The following is a 21090-nucleotide window of genomic DNA, read 5'->3' on the forward strand; positions in this document are numbered from 1 at the left end:
CGGTGGGTCTGGGGGCTTCGGGCTCCTGGGGGGGCTTAAATCCACCCTGAACTGCCCCAAATCTGCCCCGGCCTTCTGAGGGCAGGATGGTCTCGGTGGGTCTGGGGGCTTTGGAGTCCTGGGGGGGCTTAAACCCACCTTGGTTTGTCCTAAATCCACCCTAAACTGCCCCAAATCTGCCCCAGCCCTCTGAGGGCAGGATGGTCTCGGTGGGTCTGGGGGCTTCAGGCTCCTGGGGGTGACTCTGAAGGGTTTTTGGGGTCACTCTGAGGGGTTTTTGGGGTGACTCTGAGGGGTTTTGGGGTCCCCAGGACATCGGGGCAGGCTGGCAGCGCCTGGAGCAGGCCGAGAAGGGCCACGAGGAGTGGGGGGTCACCTGTGCCACCTGTGCCAGGGGGTTTGGGGTGACTCTGAGGGGTTTTTGGGGTCCCCAGGACATCGGGGCAGGCTGGCAGCGCCTGGAGCAGGCCGAGAAGGGCCACGAGGAGTGGGGGTCACCTGTGCCAGGGGTTTTGGGGTGACTCTGAGGGGTTTTGGGGTGACTCTGAGGGGTTTTGGGGTCCCCAGGACATCGGGGCAGGGTGGCAGTGCCTGGAGCAGGCCGAGAAGGGCCACGAGGAGTGGGGGGTCACCTGTGCCACCTGTGCCAGGGGGTTTGGGGTCACTCTGGGGGTTTTTGGGGTGACTCTGAGGGGTTTTTGGGGTGACTCTGAGGGGTTTTGGGGTCACTCTGAGGGTTTTGGGGTCCCCAGGACATCGGGGCGGGCTGGCAGCGCCTGGAGCAGGCCGAGAAGGGCCACGAGGAGTGGGGGTCACCTGTGCCACCTGTGCCAGGGGTTTTGGGGTCACTCTGGGGGGTTTTGGGGTGACTCTGAGGGGGTTTTGGGGTCACTCTGAGGGTTTTTGGGGTCCCCAGGACATCGGGGCAGGCTGGCAGCGCCTGGAGCAGGCCGAGAAGGGCCACGAGGAGTGGGGGGTAACCTGTGCCACCTGTGCCAGGGGTTTTGGGGTGACTCTGAGGGGTTTTGGGGTCCCCAGGACATCGGGGCGGGCTGGCAGCGCCTGGAGCAGGCCGAGAAGGGCCACGAGGAGTGGGGGTCACCTGTGCCACCTGTGCCAGGGGTTTTGGGGTGACTCTGAGGGTTTTGGGGTCACTCTGAGGGGTTTTGGGGTCCCCAGGACATCGGGGCAGGCTGGCAGCGCCTGGAGCAGGCCGAGAAGGGCCACGAGGAGTGGCTGCTGACGGAGCTGCGGCGCCTGGAGCGCCTGGATCACCTGGCCGAGAAATTCCGGCAGAAAGCCTCGATCCACGAGGGGTGGACGGAAGGTACCGGGGTGGGGGAGGGTCTGGGGGGGCAGGGGGGGGATTTAGGGGGGCAGGGAACGGAATTGGGGGTAACAGGGTCTCAGGGGTGTCCCCACACCTTGCCCAGGTAAGGAGGTGACACAGGGCGGGTCTCAGGGGTGTCCCCACACCTGTGCCCAGGTAAGGAGGTGGCACAGGGCGGGTCTCAGGGCTGTCCCCACACCTGTGCCCAGGTAAGGAGGTGGCACAGGGTGGGTCTCAGGGGTGTCCCCACACCTGTGCCCAGGTAAGGAGGTGGCACAGGGCGGGTCTCAGGGGTGTCCCCACACCTGTGCCCAGGTAAGGAGGTGGCACAGGGCGGGTCTCAGGGGTGTCCCCACACCTGTGCCCAGGTAAGGAGGTGGCACAGGGCGGGTCTCAGGGGTGTCCCCACACCTTGCCCAGTAAGGAGGTGGCACAGGGTGGGTCTCAGGGGTGTCCCCACACCTTGCCCAGTAAGGAGGTGGCACAGGGTGGGTCTCAGGGCTGTCCCCACACCTGTGCCCAGGTAAGGAGGTGGCACAGGGCGGGTCTCAGGGGTGTCCCCACACCTGTGCCCAGGTAAGGAGGTGGCACAGGGCGGGTCTCAGGGGTGTCCCCACACCTTGCCCAGGTAAGGAGGTGGCACAGGGTGGGTCTCAGGGGTGTCCCCACACCTGTGCCCAGGTAAGGAGGTGGCACAGGGTGGGTCTCAGGGGTGTCCCCACACCTGTGCCCAGGTAAGGAGGTGGCACAGGGCGGGTCTCAGGGGTGTCCCCACACCTGTGCCCAGGTAAGGAGGTGGCACAGGGCGGGTCTCAGGGGTGTCCCCACACCTTGCCCAGTAAGGAGGTGGCACAGGGTGGGTCTCAGGGGTGTCCCCACACCTTGCCCAGTAAGGAGGTGGCACAGGGTGGGTCTCAGGGCTGTCCCCACACCTGTGCCCAGGTAAGGAGGTGGCACAGGGCGGGTCTCAGGGGTGTCCCCACACCTGTGCCCAGGTAAGGAGGTGGCACAGGGCGGGTCTCAGGGGTGTCCCCACACCTTGCCCAGGTAAGGAGGTGGCACAGGGTGGGTCTCAGGGGTGTCCCCACACCTGTGCCCAGGTAAGGAGGTGGCACAGGGTGGGTCTCAGGGGTGTCCCCACACCTGTGCCCAGGTAAGGAGGTGGCACAGGGCGGGTCTCAGGGGTGTCCCCACACCTGTGCCCAGGTAAGGAGGTGGCACAGGGCGGGTCTCAGGGGTGTCCCCACACCTGTGCCCAGGTAAGGAGGTGGCACAGGGTGGGTCTCAGGGGTGTCCCCACACCTTGCCCAGTAAGGAGGTGGCACAGGGTGGGTCTCAGGGGTGTCCCCACACCTTGCCCAGTAAGGAGGTGGCACAGGGTGGGTCTCAGGGGTGTCCCCACACCTTGCCCAGTAAGGAGGTGGCACAGGGTGGGTCTCAGGGCTGTCCCCACACCTGTGCCCAGGTAAGGAGGTGGCACAGGGCGGGTCTCAGGGCTGTCCCCACACCTGTGCCCAGGTAAGGAGGTGGCACAGGGCGGGTCTCAGGGGTGTCCCCACACCTGTGCCCAGGTAAGGAGGTGGCACAGGGTGGGTCTCAGGGGTGTCCCCACACCTGTGCCCAGGTAAGGAGGTGGCCCTGCGGGACCGGGACTCGGGCACGGCCTCCCTGGCCCAGGTGCGGGCGCTGCTCCGCAAGCACGAGGCCTTCGAGTCGGACCTGGCGGCGCACCAGGACCGGGTGGAGCAGATCGCAGCCATCGCCCAGGAGCTCAAGTATGGGAGCCCAAAACACCCCCAAAACACCCCAAACTGGACCCCAAAATCACCTCCAAATTGGACCCTAAAATATCCCAAACTGGACCCCAAAATCACCTCCAAATTGGACCCCAAAATGCCCCAAATTGGATCCCAAAATCACCCCCAAAGTGTCCCCAAAAGCAAACCCCAGCATCGCTGAGGAGCTCAAGTATGGGAACCCAAAACACCCCCAAAATACCCTGAACTGGACCCCAAAATCACCCCCAAACTGGACCCCAAAATCACCTCCAAATTGGACCCTAAAACACCCGAAATTGGACCCCAAAATCACCCCCAAAGTGTCCCCAAAAGCAAACCCCAGCATCGCTGAGGAGCTCAAGTATGGGAACCCAAAACACCCCCAAAATACCCTGAACTGGACCCCACAATCACCCCCAAACTGGACCCCAAAATAACCCCCAAAGTGTCCCTAAATCACCCCCAAAATGTCCTGGGGTGACCCCAAAAGCAAACCCCAGCATCGCTGAGGAGCTCAAGTATGGGAGCCCAAAACACCCCCAAAATACCCCGAACTGGACCCCAAAATCACCTCCAAATTGGACCCCAAAATCACCCCCAAATTGGACCCCAAAATCACCTCCAAATTGGACTCCAAAATGCCCCAAATTGGACCCCAAAATCACCCCCAAAGTGTCCCCAAAAGCAAACCCCAGCATCGCTGAGGAGCTCAAGTATGGGAACCCAAAACACCCCTAAAATACCCCGAACTGGACCCCAAAATGCCCCAAGCTGGATCCCTAAATCACCCCCAAAGTGTCCCGGGGAGTCCCCAAAATCAGATCCCAGCCATCACCCATTACAGGATGGGAGACCCCAGAATATCCCCAAAACGACCTGTGAGGTGTCCCAAAACCCACCCTAAACTATGACCAAATAAATAACCCAAACTATCCCGAAATACACCCAAAAATGACCTGAAATATCTCCCACTCTTTTCTCCCCTTCACACCTTTTCCCACTATTTTCCCCTTTTCTCCTTTTTCCCACGGCCTTTCCCTCTTTTCCCACTGTTTTTTCCCTGTTTCCCCCTGGTTTTCCCCATTCCCTCCCCCATTTCTCCCCATTTTTTCCCCATTTCTCCCCATTTTTCCCCATTTCCCCCCCATTCTTCCCCATTTCCCCCCTATTTTTCCCCATTTTTCCCCCATTTCCCCCCATTTTTCCCTATTTCCCCCATTATTCTCCATTTTCCCCCATTATTCTCCATTTTCCCCCTATTATTCTCTGTTTTTCCCCATTTCCCCCCATTCTTCCCCATTTTCCCCCCATTATTTCCCATTTCCCCCCTATTTTTCCCGTTTTCCCCCATTTTTCCCTGTTTTTTCCCCATTTCCCCCCATTTCTCCCCATTTCCCCCCATTTCTCCCCATTTTCCCCATTTCCCCCTTTTTTCCCCATTTCCCCCATTTCCCCCCATTTCCCCCCATTTCCCCCCATTTCCCCCCATTTCCCCCCATTTCCCCATTTCCCCCTGTTTCCCCCCATTTTCCCAGCGAGCTGGATTACTACGACTCCCCGAGCGTCAACGCGCGCTGCCAGAAGATCTGTGACCAGTGGGACCTGCTGGGCTCGCTGACCCACAGCCGCCGGGAGGCGCTCGAGGTGCGCCCGGGGCCGGCGGGAGGGACGGGAGCCCCGACGGCCCCGCAGCCCGGCCCCGGATCCCAAATGGCCCCGGATCCCAGCCCTGGATCCCAGCCCTGGATCCCAGCCCTGGATCCCAGCCCTGAATCCCAAATAGACCCAGATCCCAAACGGCCCCGGAGCCCAGCCCTGGATCCCAAACAGCCCCGGATCCCAAACAGCCCCGGAGCCCAGCCCTGGATCCCAAACAGCCCTGGATCCCAGCCCCGGATCCCAGTCCTGGATCCCAAATAGACCCGGATCCCAAACGGCCCCGGAGCCCAGCCCTGGATCCCAAACAGCCCTGGATCCCAGCCCCGGATCCCAGCCCTGGATCCCAAACAGCGCCGGATCCCAACCCTGGATCCCAAACAGCCCTGGATCCCAACCCTGGATCCCAAACAGCCCCGGATCCCAGCCCTGGATCCCAAATGGCCCTGGATCCCAAACGGCCCCGGATCCCAAACAGCCCTGGATCCCAAACAGCCCTGGATCCTGAACAGACCCGGATCCCAAACAGCCCCGGATCCCAGCCCTGGATCCCAAACTGCCCCGGATCCCAAATGGCCCCGGATCCCAAACTGCCCCGGATCCCAAATGGCCCTGGATCCCAAACGGCCCCGGATCCCAAATGGCCCTAGATCCCAAACTGCCGCGGATCCCAGTCCTGGATCCCAAACAGCCCTGGATCCTGAACAGACCTGGATCCCAACCCTGAATCCCAAACAGCCCTGGATCCCAACCCTGAATCCCAAACAGCCCTGGATCCCAGCCCTGGATCCCAAACTGCCCCGGATCCCAAATGGCCCCGGATCCCAAATGGCCCTGGATCCCAAACTTCCCCGGATCCCAAACGGCCCCAGATCCCAAACAGCCCCGGATCCCAACCCCAGATCCCAGCCCTGGATCCCAACCTACCCCCGGATCCCACCCCCGGATCCCCCCGGATCCCCCCGGATCCCCCCGGATCCCAAGCCCTGGTTCCTGGCGCAGCAAACGGAGAAGCAGCTGGAGACCATCGACGAGCTGCACCTGGAGTACGCCAAGCGCGCGGCGCCCTTCAACAACTGGATGGAGAGCGCCATGGAGGACCTGCAGGACATGTTCATCGTGCACACCATCGAGGAGATCCAGGTGGGAGCCCCAGCTCCACCCTCAGCCCAAAAATAACCCAAAAAAACCCAAAAATGCCATTTTATCCAGGTGGGAGCCCCAGCTCCACCCTCAGCCCAAAAGTAATCCAAAAACCCCAAAAATGCCATTTTATCCAGGTGGGAGCCCCAGCTCCACCCTCAGCCCACAAATAACCCAAAAAAAACCCCAAAAATGCCATTTTATCCAGGTGGGAGCCCCAGCTCCACCCTCAGCCCACAAATAACCCAAAAAAAACCCCAAAAATGCCATTTTATCCAGGTGGGAGCCCCAGCTCCACCCTCGGCCCAAAAATAATCCAAAAAAACCCCAAAATGCCATTTTATCCAGGTGGGAGCCCCAGCTCCACCCTCAGCCCACAAATAACCCAAAAAAACCCAAAAATGCCATTTTATCCAGGTGGGAGCCCCAGCTCCACCCTCAGCCCACAAATAACCCAAAAAAACCCAAAAATGCCATTTTATCCAGGTGGGAGCCCCAGCTCCACCCTCGGCCCACAAATAATCCAAAAAAACCCCAAAAATGCCATTTTATCCAGGTGGGAGCCCCAGCTCCACCCTCCTGCCCAAAAATAACCCAAAAAAACCCCAAAAATGCCATTTTATCCAGGTGGGAGCCCCAGCTCCACCCTCCGGCCCAAAAATAATCCAAAAAAAACCCCAAAAATGCCATTTTATCCAGGTGGGAGCCCCAGCTCCACCCTCCAGCCCAAAAATAACCCAAAAAAACCCCAAAAATGCCATTTTCAGGGTGTTTTCAGTGGGGTTTGGGTGATTTTGTGGCAGGGCCCAGCGGTTTGGGGATTGAGCGGCTCCCGGCTGCAATCCCCAGAATTCTGAGGAATAATTCTGAGGAATTGTTCTGTGGAATTATTTTGAGGAATAATTCTGAGGAATTGTTCAGTGGAATAATTCTGTGGAATAAATCAGTGCAATTATTCTGTGGAATAAATCTGTGGAGTTATTCTATGGAATTATCCTGTGAAATAACTCTGTGGAATTATTCTGTGGGATTATTGCGTGGAATTACTCTGTATAATTATTCTGTGGAATTAATTCTGTGGAATAATTCTGTGGAATTAATTCTGTGGAATTACTCTGTGGAATTAATTCTGTTTAATTATTCTATTAAATTTTTCTGTGGAACAATTCTGAGGAATCTGTGGAATAATTCTGAGGAACAATTCTGTGCAATTGTTCTGTGGAATTATTCCATGGAATTACTCTGTGGAATTATTCTGTGGAATTAATTCTGTGGAATTACTCCGTGGAATTAATTCTGTGGAATTACTCCGTGGAATTAATTCTGTTTAATTATTCTATTAAATTTTTCTGTGGAACAATTCTGAGGAACAATTCTGTACAATCTGGAATAATTCTGAGGAACAGTTCTGTGGAATTGTTCTGTGGAATTATTCTGTGGAATAATTCTATGGAATTATCCTGTGAAATAACTCTGAGGAATTATTCTGTGGGATTATTGCGTAGAATTACTCTGTGGAATTATTCTGTGGAATTAATTCTGTGGAATTACTCCGTGGAATTAATTCTGTTTAATTATTCTATTAAATTTTTCTGTGGAATAATTCTGAGGAACAGTTCTGTGCAATTGTTCTGTGGAATTGTTCCATGGAATTCCTCTGTGGAATTATTCTGTGGAATTAATTCTGTGGAATTACTCCGTGGAATTAATTTTGTTTAATTATTCTATTAAATTTTTCTGTGTAACAATTCTGTGGAATTGTTCTGTGGAATTGTTCCATGGAATTCCTCTGTGGAATTATTCTGTGGAATTAATTCTGTGGAATTACTCCGTGGAATTAATTTTGTTTAATTATTCTATTAAATTTTTCTGTGTAACAATTCTGTGGAATTGTTCTGTGGAATTGTTCTGTGGAATTGTTCTGTGGAATTATTCTGAGGAATTATTCTTTGGAATTATTCTGTGGAATTATTCTGTGGAATTACTCCATGGAATTAATTCTGTTTAATTATTCTATTAAATTTTTCTGTGGAACAATTCTGAGGAACAATTCTGAGGAATCTGTGGAATAATTCTGAGGAACAGTTCTGTGCAATTGTTCTGAGGAACAATTCCGAGGAATTATTCCATGGAATTATTCTGTGGAATTATTCTGTGGAATTATTCTGTGGAATTATTCTGTGGAATTATTCTGTGGAATTATTCTGTGGAATTATTCTGTGGAATTACTCCGTGGAATTAATTCTGTTTAATTATTCTATTAAATTTTTCTGTGGAACAATTCTGAGGAACAATTCTGAGGAATTATTCCGAGGAACAATTCTGAGGAACAATTCTGTGGAACTATTCTGTGGAATTATCCTGTGGAACAATTCTGAGGAACAATTCTGAGGAACAGTTCTGTGGAACAATTCTGAGGACCAGTTCTGTGGAACAATTCTGAGGACCAGTTCTGTGGGCTCTCTGGAACAATTCTGAGGACCAGTTCTGTGGGCTCTCTGGAACAATTCTGAGGACCAGTTCTGTGGGCTCTCTGGAACAATTCTGAGGCACAATTCTGAGGCCCAGTTGATGCTGTCCCCCCCAGGGCCTGATTGCTGCCCACGACCAGTTCAAGTCGACGCTGCCGGACGCGGACAAGGAGCGGGAGGCGATCCTGGGCATCCAGCGGGAGGCGCAGCGCCTGGCGGAGCTGCACGGGCTGCAGCTGCCCGCCGGCAACCCCTACACCTCGGTCACGCCCCAGATCATCAACTCCAAGTGGGAGCGGGTACGAGGGCAGCCTCCCCCTCGCCGCAGCCTTCCCCACCTTTCTCGCTGCTTTCTCCGCTTTTCCTGCAGTTTTTCCCCTTTTCCTGCAATTTTTCCTCTTTTCCTGCAGCTCTCCCCCTTTCTCGCTGCTTTCTCCCCTTTTCCTGCAGTTCTCCCCCTTTTCCTGCAGCTCTCCCCCTTTTCCTGCACCTCTCCCCCTTTTCCTGCACCTCTCCCCCTTTTCCTGCAGCTCTCCCCCTTTTCCTGCAGCTCTCCCCCTTTTCCTGCAGCTCTCCCCCTTTCCCTGCAGCTCTCCCCCTTTCCCTGCAGCTCTCCCCCTTTTTCCTGCAGCTCTCCCCCTTTTCCTGCAGTTTTTCCCCTTTTCCTGCAGTTCTCCCCCTTTTCCTGCAGCTCTCCCCCTTTTCCTGCAATTTTTCCTCTTTTCCTGCAGTTCTCCCCCTTTTCCTGCAGCTCTCCCCCTTTTCCTGCAGCTCTCCCCCTTTTCCTGCAGTTTTTCCCCTTTTCCTGCAGCTCTCCCCCCTTTCCTGCAGCTCTCCCCCTTTTCCTGCAGCTCTCCCCCTTTTCCTGCAGCTCTCCCCCTTTTCCTGCAGTTCTCCCCCTTTTCCTGCAATTTTTCCTCTTTTCCTGCAGCTCTCCCCCTTTTCCTGCAGCTCTCCCCCTTTTTCCTGCAGTTTTTCCCCTTTTCCTGCAGTTCTCCCCCTTTTCCTGCAGCTCTCCCCCTTTTCCTGCAGCTCTCCCCCTTTTCCTGCAGCTCTCCCCCTTTTCCTGCAGCTCTCCCCCTTTCTCGCTGCTTTCTCCCCTTTTCCTGCAGCTCTCCCCCTTTTCCTGCAGCTCTCCCCCTTTTCCTGCAGCTCTCCCCCTTTTCCTGCAGCTCTCCCCCTTTCCCTGCAGCTCTCCCCCTTTCCCTGCAGCTCTCCCCCTTTTTCCTGCAGCTCTCCCCCTTTTCCTGCAGTTTTTCCCCTTTTCCTGCAGTTCTCCCCCTTTTCCTGCAGCTCTCCCCCTTTTCCTGCAATTTTTCCTCTTTTCCTGCAGTTCTCCCCCTTTTCCTGCAGCTCTCCCCCTTTTCCTGCAGCTCTCCCCCTTTTCCTGCAGTTTTTCCCCTTTTCCTGCAGCTCTCCCCCCTTTCCTGCAGCTCTCCCCCTTTTCCTGCAGCTCTCCCCCTTTTCCTGCAGCTCTCCCCCTTTTCCTGCAGTTCTCCCCCTTTTCCTGCAATTTTTCCTCTTTTCCTGCAGCTCTCCCCCTTTTCCTGCAGCTCTCCCCCTTTTTCCTGCAGTTTTTCCCCTTTTCCTGCAGTTCTCCCCCTTTTCCTGCAGCTCTCCCCCTTTTCCTGCAGCTCTCCCCCTTTTCCTGCAGCTCTCCCCCTTTTCCTGCAGCTCTCCCCCTTTTTCCTGCAGTTCTCCCCCTTTTCCTGCAGTTCTCCCCCTTTTCCTGCAGTTTTTCCCCTTTTCCTGCAGCTCTCCCCCTTTTCCTGCAGCTCTCCCCCTTTTCCTGCAGCTCTCCCCCTTTTCCTGCAGCTCTCCCCCTTTTTCCTGCAGTTTTTCCCCTTTTCCTGCAGTTTTTCCCCTTTTCCTGCAGCTCTCCCCCTTTTTCCTGCAGTTCTCCCTCTTTTCCTGCAGCTCTCCCCCTTTTCCTGCAGCTCTCCCCCTTTTCCTGCAGCTCTCCCCCTTTTCCTGCAGCTCTCCCTCTTTTCCTGCAGCTCTCCCCCTTTTCCTGCAGCTCTCCCCCTTTTTCCTGCAGTTCTCCCTCTTTTCCTGCAGCTCTCCCCCTTTTCCTGCAGCTCTCCCCCTTTTCCTGCAGCTCTCCCCCTTTTCCTGCAGCTCTCCCCCTTTTCCTGCAGCTCTCCCCCTTTTCCTGCAGCTCTCCCCCTTTTCCTGCAGTTTTTCCCCTTTTCCTGCAGCTCTCCCTCTTTTCCTGCAGCTCTCCCCCTTTTCCTGCAGCTCTCCCCTTTTCCCTGCAGCTCTCCCCCTTTTCTGCAGCTCTCCCCCTTTTCCTGCAGTTTTTCCCCTTTCCCAGCAGGGTTTCCCATCCCCTTTCCCATTTTTCCTCTTTCCCGGTTTCCCAGCAGGGTTTCCCAGTTTCCCAGCAGGGTTTCCCAGTTTCCCCAGTGGTTTCCCAGTTTCCCAGCAGGGTTTCCCGGTTTCCCAGCAGGGTTTCCCAGTTTCCCCAGTGGTTTCCCAGTTTCCCCAGTGGTTTCCCAGTTTCCCCAGTGGTTTCCCAGTTTCCCAGCAGGGTTTCCCAGTTTCCCCAGTGGTTTCCCCAGTGGTTTCCCAGTTTCCCCAGTGGTTTCCCAGCAGGGTTTCCCAGCAGGGTTTCCCAGTTTCCCAGCAGGGTTTCCCAGTTTCCCCAGTGGTTTCCCAGTTTCCCAGCAGGGTTTCCCACCCGTTGCCCCTTCTGCAGGTGCAGCAGCTGGTGCCCAAGCGGGACCAGGCGCTGCAGGAGGAGCAGAGCCGGCAGAACTCCAACGAGCACCTGCGGCGGCAGTTCGGGAGCCAGGCCAACCGCGTGGGGCCCTGGATCCAGACCAAGATGGAGGTGGGCAACCACCACCCCTCCCAAACTGGGAGCACTGGGGCGGTGGGGTGGTGGGGGTGGTGGGGATGGAGATGGTGGGATGGTGGAGATGGAGATGGTGGAGATAGAGATGGTGGGATGATGGAGGTGGTGGAGGTGGAGGTCGTGGAGATGGTGGGAGATGGAGGTGGTGGGATGGTGAAGAAGGTGGAGGTGGTGGGTTGGTGGAGTTGGAGATGATTGAGATGGTGGGGATAGTGGACATGGATAGGGTGAAGATGGTGGAGATGATGGGATGATGGAGATGGAGGGATGGTGGAGATGGACATGGTGGGGATGGTGGAGATGATGAGGATGGGGATGGTGGAGGTGGTGGAGATGATGGGGATGGGGATGGTGGAGGTGGTGGAGATGGAGATGGTGGACATGGATAGGGTGAAGATGGTGGAGATGGTGGCATGGTGGAGATGATGGGATGATGGAGATGGAGGGATGGTGGGGATGGTGGAGATGGAGATGGTGGCATGGTGGAGATGGAGATGGTGGGATGGTGGAGAAGGTGGAGATGGAGGTGGTGGAGATGGTGGGATGATGGAGATGGAGATGGAGGGATGGTGGGGATAGTGGAGATGGAGGGATGGTGGAGATGGTGGGATGGTGGAAATGGAGATGGTGGGATGGTGGAGATGGAGATGGAGGGATGGTGGGGATAGTGGAGATGGAGGGATGGTGGAGATGGTGGGATGGTGGAGATGGAGATGGTGGGATGGTGGAGAAGGTGGAGATGGAGGTGGTGGACATGGATAGAGTGGAGATGGTGGCATGGTGGAGATGATGGGATGATGGAGATGGATGGTGGGGATGATGGAGATGGAGGGATGGTGGAGATGGTGGGGATGGTGGAGATGGTGGGGATGATGGAGATGGTGGGGATGATGGAGATGGTGGGGATGATGGAGATGGTGGGGATGGTGGAATCAGCTCTGGGGCTGCTCCATGCCCACACTGTCCCAGCTCAACAAGCCACGGGAAGGGCTGGATGGGCGGAATCCTGGAAGAAGGGATGGAATCCCCGCCTTGGGGATCAGGGATCGCCCGGGGGGATCCGCTGGGGCGGGCTCTGGAAGGGAATCCCCCTGATCCCAGGAGATCGGCCGGATCTCCATCGAGATGAACGGGACCCTGGAGGACCAGCTGAACCACCTGAAGGAGTACGAGGAGAACATCGTGGAGTACAAACCCAACCTGGAGCTGCTGGAGCAGCAGCACCAGCTGGTGCAGGAGGCGCTCATCTTCGACAACCAGCACTCCAACTACACCATGGAGGTGGGGTCCCGGCATCCCCGGCTTCGGGGTGATCCCGAGGGGATTCGGGGTGATCCCGAGGGGATTCAGGGTGATCCTGAGGGGATTTGGGGTGATCCTGAGGGGATTCGGGGTGATCCCGAGGGGATTCGGGGTCACTGAAGGGATTCAGGGTCACTGAGGGGATCTGGGGTCATCCTGAGGGGATCTGGGGTCGTCCCAAGGGTCTGGGACTCGGGAGGGAGGGAGGGATCCCACAGGGATTTGGGGGTCCCAGGGAAGGAGGGGTCCCACAGGGATTTGGGGGTCCCAGGGTGGGCAGCAGGCCCTGATCCTCCACAGCTGGGATTCCAACTGCACGTGGAGCAGAACTGGGGTCATCCAGGGGGATCAGGACAGTCCCATTGGCACTGGATCCCTCCTGTGGGGATCAGGACAATCCCGTGGGTGCTGGATCCCTCCCCAGGGGATCAGGACAGTCCCGGGGGCACTGGATCCCTCCCCAGGGGATCAGGATGATCCCATGGGTGCTGGATCCCTCCCCAGGGGATCAGGACAGTCCCATGGGTGCTGGATCCCTCCCCAGGGGATCAGGACAGTCCTGTGGGTGCTGGATCCCTCCCCAGGGGATCAGGACAGTCCTGTGGGTGCTGGATCCCTCCTGTGGGGATCAGGAGGATCCCGTGGGCACTAGATCCCTCCCCAGGGGATCGGGGTGCTCCGTTTGCCCCTCACCGCCCCGTTCCCCTGCCCTGCAGCACCTGCGCGTGGGCTGGGAGCAGCTGCTGACCACGATCGCCCGGACCATCAACGAGGTGGAGAACCAGATCCTGACCCGCGACGCCAAGGGCATCAGCCAGGAGCAGATGCAGGAGTTCCGCGCCTCCTTCAACCACTTCGACAAGGTCCGGGATCCCGGGGGATCCCAGGGGATCCGGGGGGTCTGGGGGATCTGGGATCCCACCCGCAGCAGCCCCACGGGTTGTTCCCCCTGCAGTGGGGGAGCTGCCTCCTGTTCTCCCTCATTTCCCCATTTTCTGTGTTCGCCCAGGACCACGGTGGTGCCCTGGGCCCGGAGGAGTTCAAGGCCTGCTTGATCAGCCTGGGCTACGACGTCGAGAACGACCGGCAGGTACTGCCTGCTTCCTCCTCCTCCTCTTTCCTTCCTCCTCCTCCTTCCTTCCTTCCTTCCTTCCTTCCGCCACTTCCTTCCTTCCTTCCGCCACTTCCTTCCTTCCTTCCGCCACTTCCTTCCTTCCTTCCTTCCTTCCTTCCTTCCTTCCTTCCTTCCTTCCTTCCTTCCTTTCCTTCCTTTCCTTCTTCCTTCCTTTCCTTCCTTTCCTTCCTTTCCTTCCTTTCCTTCCTTTCCTTCCTTTCCTTCCTTCCTTTCCTTCCTTTCCTTCCTTTCCTTCCTTTCCTTCCTTTCCTTCCTTTCCTTCCTTTCCTTCCTTCCTTCCTTCCTTTCTTTCCTTCTTTCCCTTCCCTTTCCTCCCTTCCTCTCCATCATTCCTTCCTTTCCATCCTTTCCTTCCATCCTTTTCTGGGCCGGTTTTCTCCTCTAACGGATTCTCTGCTTTTCTCTCCCTCTCCCTTTCCCTCTTCCTCCTCCCTTTCCCTCTTCCTCTTCCTCTCCTCTTCCTCCCGGCAGCCGAAGCGCCGCACGGACTCCAACGACTTCCGCGCCCTGCTGGGCCCCGCGGGATCCGGCCTGGTAACCTCCCCTTTGCTTTTCCTGCTCCTGCACCTTCCGTTTCCTCGTTTCCTCCTTTTTCCGTCCCGTGGCCGCGGGGGGAGCAAGGGGAGGAGGAAGGGCTGGGGAATCCCGGTGGGAAAGCTCCAGAATTCCCGGGGAGAAGGTTCCGGAACGCCCGGGGGAGCAGCAGGATCCCCGACCGCGCCTCTCCCCGCAGGGTGACGCGGAATTCCAGCGGATCATGGCCGTGGTGGATCCCAACGGCAGCGGCAGCGTCACCTTCCAGGCCTTCATCGACTTCATGTCCCAGGAAACCACGGACACGGACACGGCCGAGCAGGTCATCAACAGCTTCCGCGTGCTGGCCGGGGACAAGGTGGGCACTGCGGGCTGGGGGGCCTGGGGGCAGCCCTGGGGGGCTTGGGAATGGGGCTGGGGGGTCTGGGGGCAGCCCTGGGGGGCTTGGGAACGGGGCTGGGGGGTCTGGGGGCAGCCCTGGGGGGCTTGGGAACGGGGCTGGGGGGTCTGGGATGGTTCTGGGGGGTTTGGGAATGGGGCTGGGGGGTCTGGGATGGTTCTGGGGGGCTTGGGAATGGGGCTGGGGGGTCTGGGATGGTTCTGAGGGGCTTGGGAACGGGGCTGGGGGGTCTGGGGGCAGCCCTGGGGGGCTTGGGAACGGGGCTGGGGGGTCTGGGATGGTTCTGGGGGGTTTGGGAATGGGGCTGGGGGGTCTGGGGGCAGCCCTGGGGGGCTTGGGAATGGGGCTGGGGGGTCTGGGGGCAGCCCTGGGGGGCTTGGGAATGGGGCTGGGGGGTCTGGGGGCAGCCCTGGGGGGCTTGGGAATGGGGCTGGGGGGTCTGGGAACAGGGCTGGGGGGTCTGGGATGGTTCTGGGGGGTTTGGGAACGGGGCTGGGGGGTCTGGGGGCAGCCCTGGGGGCCTTGGGAACGGGGCTGGGGGGTCTGGGGGCAGCCCTGGGGGGCTTGGGAACGGGGCTGGGGGGTCTGGGATGGTTCTGGGGGACTTGGGAATGGGGCTGGGGGGTCTGGGATGGTTCTGGGGGGCTTGGGAACGGGGCTGGGGGGTCTGGGATGGTTCTGGGGGGCTTGGGAACGGGACTGGGGGGTCTGGGATGGTTCTGGGGGGCTTGGGAACGGGGCTGGGGTGTCTGGGGCAGCCCTGGGGGGCTTGGGAACAGGGCTGGGGGGTCTGGGGGCGGCCCTGGGGGGGTTTGGGAAGGGGGCTGTGTGGTTCGGGATGGTTCTGGGGGGCTTGGGAACGGGGCTGGGGGGTCTGGGATGGTTCTGGGGGTTTAGGAAGGGGCGGTGGGGTTCAGGAAGGGAACAGCAGAATTACCTGGGAAGATTTGGGATTGAGGGTGGGATTTGGGGAGGACACAGCAGAATTGTGAGGAGAGATTTGGGAATTGAGGGTGGGATTTGGGGAGCAACGCCAAGGCGGGATTTGGGGACCGCTTTTTCAAAGTTCATCAATGCCTTGGTGGGATCACCGACCCTGGAGCTCAGTTAACCCCATCTCCCCCCCTTTTCCCCCATTTCCCCCTTTTCCCCCTCCCCAGAACTACATCACGGCGGCCGAGCTGCGGCGGGAGCTGCCGGCGGCGCAGGCCGAGTACTGCATCGCCCGCATGGCGCCCTACCCCGGCCCGACGGCGTCCCCGGAGCCCTGGACTACAAATCCTTCTCCACGGCGCTCTACGGCGAGAGCGACCTCTGAGCGGGCCCCTGAGAGAGATCCCCTGGATCCCTCAGGATCCCCCAGGATCCTGGATCCCTGAGGGTCCCCAAGGATCTCGGATCCCCCAGATCCCCCAGGATTCCCGAGGATCCCGGATCCCCAGGGGTCCCTGATGGTCCCAGATCCCCCAGGATTCCCGGATCCCCAAGGGTCCCTGATGGTCCCAGATCCCCCAGGATCCCTGAGGATCCCAGATCCCTGAGGGCCCTGACAGTCCTGGATCCCCGATGGTCCCTGAGGATCCCGGATCCCTGAAAGTCCAGGATCCCCGAGGTTCCCCCAGGATCCCTGACGGTCCCTGGCGTCCTGGATCCCCCAGGATCCCAGATCCCTGACGGTCCCGGATCCCCAAGGATCCCCGGGGGTCCCCCAGGATCCCAGATCCCTGACGATCCTGGATCCCCGAGGGTCCCCCAGGACCCCCCAGGATCCCAGATCCCTGACGATCCTGGATCCCCGAGGGTCCCCCAGGACCCCCCAGGATCCCGGATCGCCGACCCCCCCCTCCCCCCCGCCCGCCTCCTACTATGCAACAGTTGATTGATCTTGGGATATTTCGGGATGCAATTCCCACTTTTCCTCGGGTTCCGCCTCCCTCCCGCGGGGCCCGGCAGCGCCCGGAAATGGAAATGGATCTTTTTGGTAACGGGACGCAGAGAGAGAGAGAAATTCCCGCTGTTTCTCACGGGATCAGCGGCGCAGCCCGAGGGTTCCCTCTCCCCTCACGTTTCCCCCACTTCTCACGTAATTTATGGCTTTTTCCAGAGGGGAAAAATTCGGGGTTTTGGGGGGGGTTTGGGGTTTTTTTTTTTTTAGGTTTTTCACTCACATTCCCACCTCGGAGCAGCGTTTTGTGGACCAAAAAAAAATGGGGGAAATAAGGGGGGGGGGGGGAGGGAAAAAAGGTGAGAAATGCGAAGCACGGAAAAAATTAGGAGGAAAAAATGTGGAGAGAGATGGAAAATTAGGAAAAAAATAAAGAGAAATGAAAAATGTGGAAAAATTAGGAGAGGAATGAGGAAAATCATGTCGAAATCTGGAGGAATACAGAAAAACTATGGGAAAATAATGATAAATAAAGAAGAGTAAGGAGAAAAATCAAGAGAGAAATAAGGAGAGGTGTGGAAAAGTATTAAAAATTAAGAGAAACAAAGAGGAAAATTAAGAGAAATCCACCTAAAAAAGCGCCTGATCCTGGAAAATTTTGACAGGAAGCAGAAAATTCCGGTTTCCTTTATAACTTTACGGATTTATTATATAAATATATATTCACGTAGCAGCTTCTTTGTCCTGTAATTAAAATATTGCTGGAAAAAAACCAACCTCTATGATCTCGGAGTTTTTCCTCACTTTTTCCCCAGGTATAGCCAAAAAGGTAATCTTGAGGGGAGAAAATGACCATTTTGAGGTAAAAATGAAATTGTTGGGAAGGGACATTTTGGGGGTAAAATTGAGGTGATTTTTTTTTGGACAGGTCAGGACAATTGTGGGGGTAAAACCTGAGGTGTCTGTAAGTGAGGGAAAGAATAGTTTTGGGGTGAAACGTGAGGCACATGTGAGTGCAAGGTCCCTAAGTTGTATTGGGGATTTTCCCCCATGTTCACCATCCTTTTTTCTCTCCCCTTTCCCACCCTTTTCCCCTCACTTCTTTACTTTTTTCCTCTCACATTTTCTGCTTTTTTTTCACACCCTTTTCCATTCATTTTCCCCCCCTTTTCCCCTCACATTTATCTCACTTTTTCCTTCACATTTCTCTCACTTTTCCCTTCATGATTCCCGCCCTTTTCTCCCCTCACATTTCCCTCTTTTCCCCTCACATTTCTCTCTCTTTCCCCTCATGTTTCACCCCCTTTTCCCCTCGCTTTTCCTTCTCTTTTCCCTTCACATTTCCCCATCTTTCCCCTCACATTTTCCCCCCTTTTCCCCTCACGATTCCAACCCTTTTTCTCCCCTCACATTTCTCTCATTTCTCCCCTCACATTTCTCTCTCTTCTTTGATGTTTCCCGCCCTTTTCTCCCCTCACGTTTTCCCGCCCTTTTCTCCCCTCACGTTTTCCCGCCCTTTTCTCCCCTCACGTTTTCCCGCCCTTTTCTCCCCTCACGTTTTCCCGCCCTTTTCTCCCCTCACGGTTCCCGCCCTTTTCTCCCCTCACGTTTTCCCGCCCTTTTCTCCCCTCACGTTTTCCCGCCATTTTCTCCCCTCACGTTTTCCCCGCCCTTTTCTCCCCTCACGGTTGCCGCCTTTTTCTGCCTTCCCGTTTCTCTCACTTTTCCCCTCTCTTTTCCCCTCACCTTCCCCACCCGTTTTCCCTCAAATCTTCCGAGCTGGAGCAGGAACAGCTTTATTGAGGTCAGTGTTGGGAGAGGACACCTAGAGGGGGGCATTTGAGGGGGGCAGTTCTGGGGCTGTTCCAGGGCAGTTCTGGGGCAGTGACAGGACACTTGTGGCTCAGAAATGGACATAGGATAGCACCACATCGCCCTCGATCTCCAGCACGTCCACGTGGGGCCCGGCTGGCACCCGGTGGTGGTAATGGAAGAGCGGCTGCCCTCGGCAACACCTTGAAGCGATGGTTCCCGCAGCGGATCGACAGCTGGAGGGGCACAGGGGACAATGGAGGGGTTGTCACTCCAGAGACACACAGAGACACCCCAGAGACCCCCCGAAATCACCCCAGAGACCCCCAAAATCACCTCGAGACCCCAGAAATCACCCCAGAGACCCCAAAATCACCCCGGAGACACACAGAGTCACCCCAGAGACCCCCAAAGTGCCCCAAAGACCCCCAGAGTCACTCCAGGGACCTCCGAACTCACTCCAGCCACCCCCAGAGCCATTCCCCAGATCCCAAATCCCCCCCTGCTCCCCTCCCCAGCACCCCAAACCCCTCTGAGGACCCCAAATCCCCCCCTGCTCCCCTCCCCATGACCCCAAATCCCCTCCCCATGACCCCAAATCCCCCCCTGCTCCCCTCCCCATGACCCCAACCCCCCTCTGCTCCCCTCCCCAGCACCCCAAACCCCCTCTGAGGACCCCAAATCCCCCCCTGCTCCCCTCCCAGGACCCCAACCCCCTCCCGCTCCCTCCCAGGACCCCAACCCCCTCCCATGACCCCAAATCCCCTCTGAGGACCCCAAATCCCCCCCAGCTCCCCTCTGAGGACCCCAAATCCCCCTGCTCCCCTCCCCAGCACCCCAAACCCCCTCTGAGGACCCCAAACCACCCCTGCTCCCCTCCCCAGCACCCAAAACCCCCTCCCATGACCCCAAATCCCCCCTGCTCCCCTCTGAGGACCCCAAACCCCCCCTGCTCCCCTCCCAGCACCCCAACCCCCTCCCATGACCCCAACCCCCCCTGCTCCCCTCCCCAGGACCCCAACCCCCTCCCATGACCCAAAACCCCCAGCTCCCCTCTGAGGACCCCCAACCCCCCTCCCCAGCACCCCAAACCCCCTCTGAGGACCCCAAATCCCCCCCTGCTCCCCTCCCCAGGACCCCAACCCCCTCCCATGACCCCAAAATCCCCCCCTGCTCCCCTCTGAGGACCCCAAATCCCCCCTGCTCCCTCCCCAGCACCCCAAATCCCCCTGCTCCCCTCCCTAGCACCCCAAACTCCCTTTGAGGACCCCAAACCCCCTCTGAGGACCCCAAATCCCCCCCTGCTCCCCTCCCCATGACCCCAAATCCCCCCAGCTCCCCTCTGAGGACCCCAAACCACCCCTGCTCCCCTCCCCAGCACCCGAAATCCCCTCCCATGACCCCAAATCCCCCCCTGCTCCCCTCCCCCAGCACCCCCAAACCCCTCTGAAGACCCCAAACCCCCCCCAACCCCCCTCCCCAGCCCCCCGAGCCCCCTCCCCGCTCACGTCGAAGTAGCGGGCCGCGCAGGAAGGGGCTGCAGCAGGACACGTCCCTCTCCTCGTGGCCCCAGCAGCCCCCCAGGAAGGAGTTTCGGACACGGCGTCGCCCTCGTCCATCCTCGGGTTCAGGTGCAGCACCACGTCCCCCCCGGGCCCGCCCGCAGGTTGATGTGGAACCTGGGGGGGTTGGGGGGGGGTTGGGGTGTTTGGGGGGATTTGGGGTGTTTTGGGGGGATTTAAAGGGGTTTGGGGGGATTTAAAGGGGTTTTGGGGGGGGTTTGGGGGGGGTTGGGGTGTTTGGGGGGATTTTGGGGTGTTTTGGGGGGGATTTAATGGGGTTTGGGGGGATTTTGGGGTGTTTTGGGGGGATTTAATGGGTTTGGGGGGATTTAATGGGGTTGGGGGGGATTTAAAGGGGTTTGGGGGGGAGATTTGGGGAGTCTGGAGTGGTGATGGGGGGGCGGTTGGGGGAGATTTTGGGGGGATTTGGGGTGTTTTGGGGGGATTTGGGGTGTTTTGGGGGGATTTGGGGTGTTTTGGGGGGGATTTAAAGGGGTTTGGGGGGGATTTAAAGGGGTTTTGGGGGGAGATTTGGGGGGGGGGTTGGGGTGTTTGGGGGATTTTGGGGTGTTTTGGGGGATTTAATGGGGTTTGGGGGGATTTAATGGGGTTGGGGGGGATTTAATGGGGTTTGGGGGGATTTAAAGGGGTTTGGGGGGATTTAAAGGGGTTTTGGGGGGGGATTTGGGTGGAGTCTGGAGTGGTGATGGGTGGGCGGTTGGGGGAGATTTTGGGGTGTTTTGGGGGGGATTTAAAGGGGTTGGGGGATTTAATGGGGTTTGGGGGATTTAATGGAGTTTGGGGGGATTTAAAGGGGTTGGGGGAGATTTGGGGAGTCTGGAGTGGTGATGGGTGGGCGGTTGGGGGAGATTTTGGGGGATTTGGGGTGTTTTGGGGGGATTTGGGGTGTTTTGGGGGGGATTTAATGGAGTTTGGGGGATTTAATGGGGTTTGAGGGGGGATTTAAAGGGGTTTTGGGGGGGGATTTGGGGAGTCTGGAGTGGTGATGGGGGGGCGGTTGGGGGAGATTTTGGGGAGATTTTGGGTGTTTTGGGGGGGATTTGGGGGTCCAGGGGGTTGGGGGAATTTGGAGATCCTGGAGTGGAGGGGTTGGGGGAGATTTTGTGGGAATTTAGGGGGGTTTTTGGGTGCTTGGGGGTGATTTTGGGGTGTTTGAGGGTCCTGGGGGGGTGACAAGGAAGTTTGGGGGGCATTTTGGGATCTT

The 21090-nt window shown here is 57.6% G+C and overlaps 2 protein-coding genes across 2 annotated transcripts in view; one reads left to right on the forward strand and one right to left on the reverse strand.

The window, feature by feature from the left end:
• ACTN4 (actinin alpha 4) overlaps positions 1 to 17043 on the forward strand; it is a 39933-nt gene extending 22890 nt beyond the window's left edge. The window contains 12 exon segments of the mRNA XM_059872446.1: positions 1180 to 1327; positions 2955 to 3105; positions 4644 to 4752; positions 5767 to 5907; positions 8495 to 8677; positions 11077 to 11211; positions 12337 to 12516; positions 13254 to 13400; positions 13547 to 13627; positions 14406 to 14564; positions 15767 to 15851; positions 15854 to 17043. Coding sequence (XP_059728429.1) covers positions 1180 to 1327; positions 2955 to 3105; positions 4644 to 4752; positions 5767 to 5907; positions 8495 to 8677; positions 11077 to 11211; positions 12337 to 12516; positions 13254 to 13400; positions 13547 to 13627; positions 14406 to 14564; positions 15767 to 15851; positions 15854 to 15924 — 1590 coding nt within the window. The 3' untranslated portion in view covers positions 15925 to 17043.
• Positions 17044 to 18271: 1228 nt separating this feature from the next.
• Positions 18272 to 21090, reverse strand: part of LOC132341161 (galectin-4-like) — a 3628-nt gene continuing 809 nt past the window's right edge. The window contains 6 exon segments of the mRNA XM_059872488.1: positions 18272 to 18503; positions 18505 to 18539; positions 19812 to 19823; positions 19825 to 19904; positions 19907 to 19963; positions 19966 to 19982. Of these exon segments, the coding sequence (XP_059728471.1) occupies positions 18395 to 18503; positions 18505 to 18539; positions 19812 to 19823; positions 19825 to 19904; positions 19907 to 19963; positions 19966 to 19982 (310 nt within the window). The 3' untranslated portion in view covers positions 18272 to 18394.

This window comes from Haemorhous mexicanus, chromosome 36, assembly GCF_027477595.1.
Source record: "Haemorhous mexicanus isolate bHaeMex1 chromosome 36, bHaeMex1.pri, whole genome shotgun sequence".
Classification (NCBI taxonomy): domain Eukaryota; kingdom Metazoa; phylum Chordata; class Aves; order Passeriformes; family Fringillidae; genus Haemorhous; species Haemorhous mexicanus.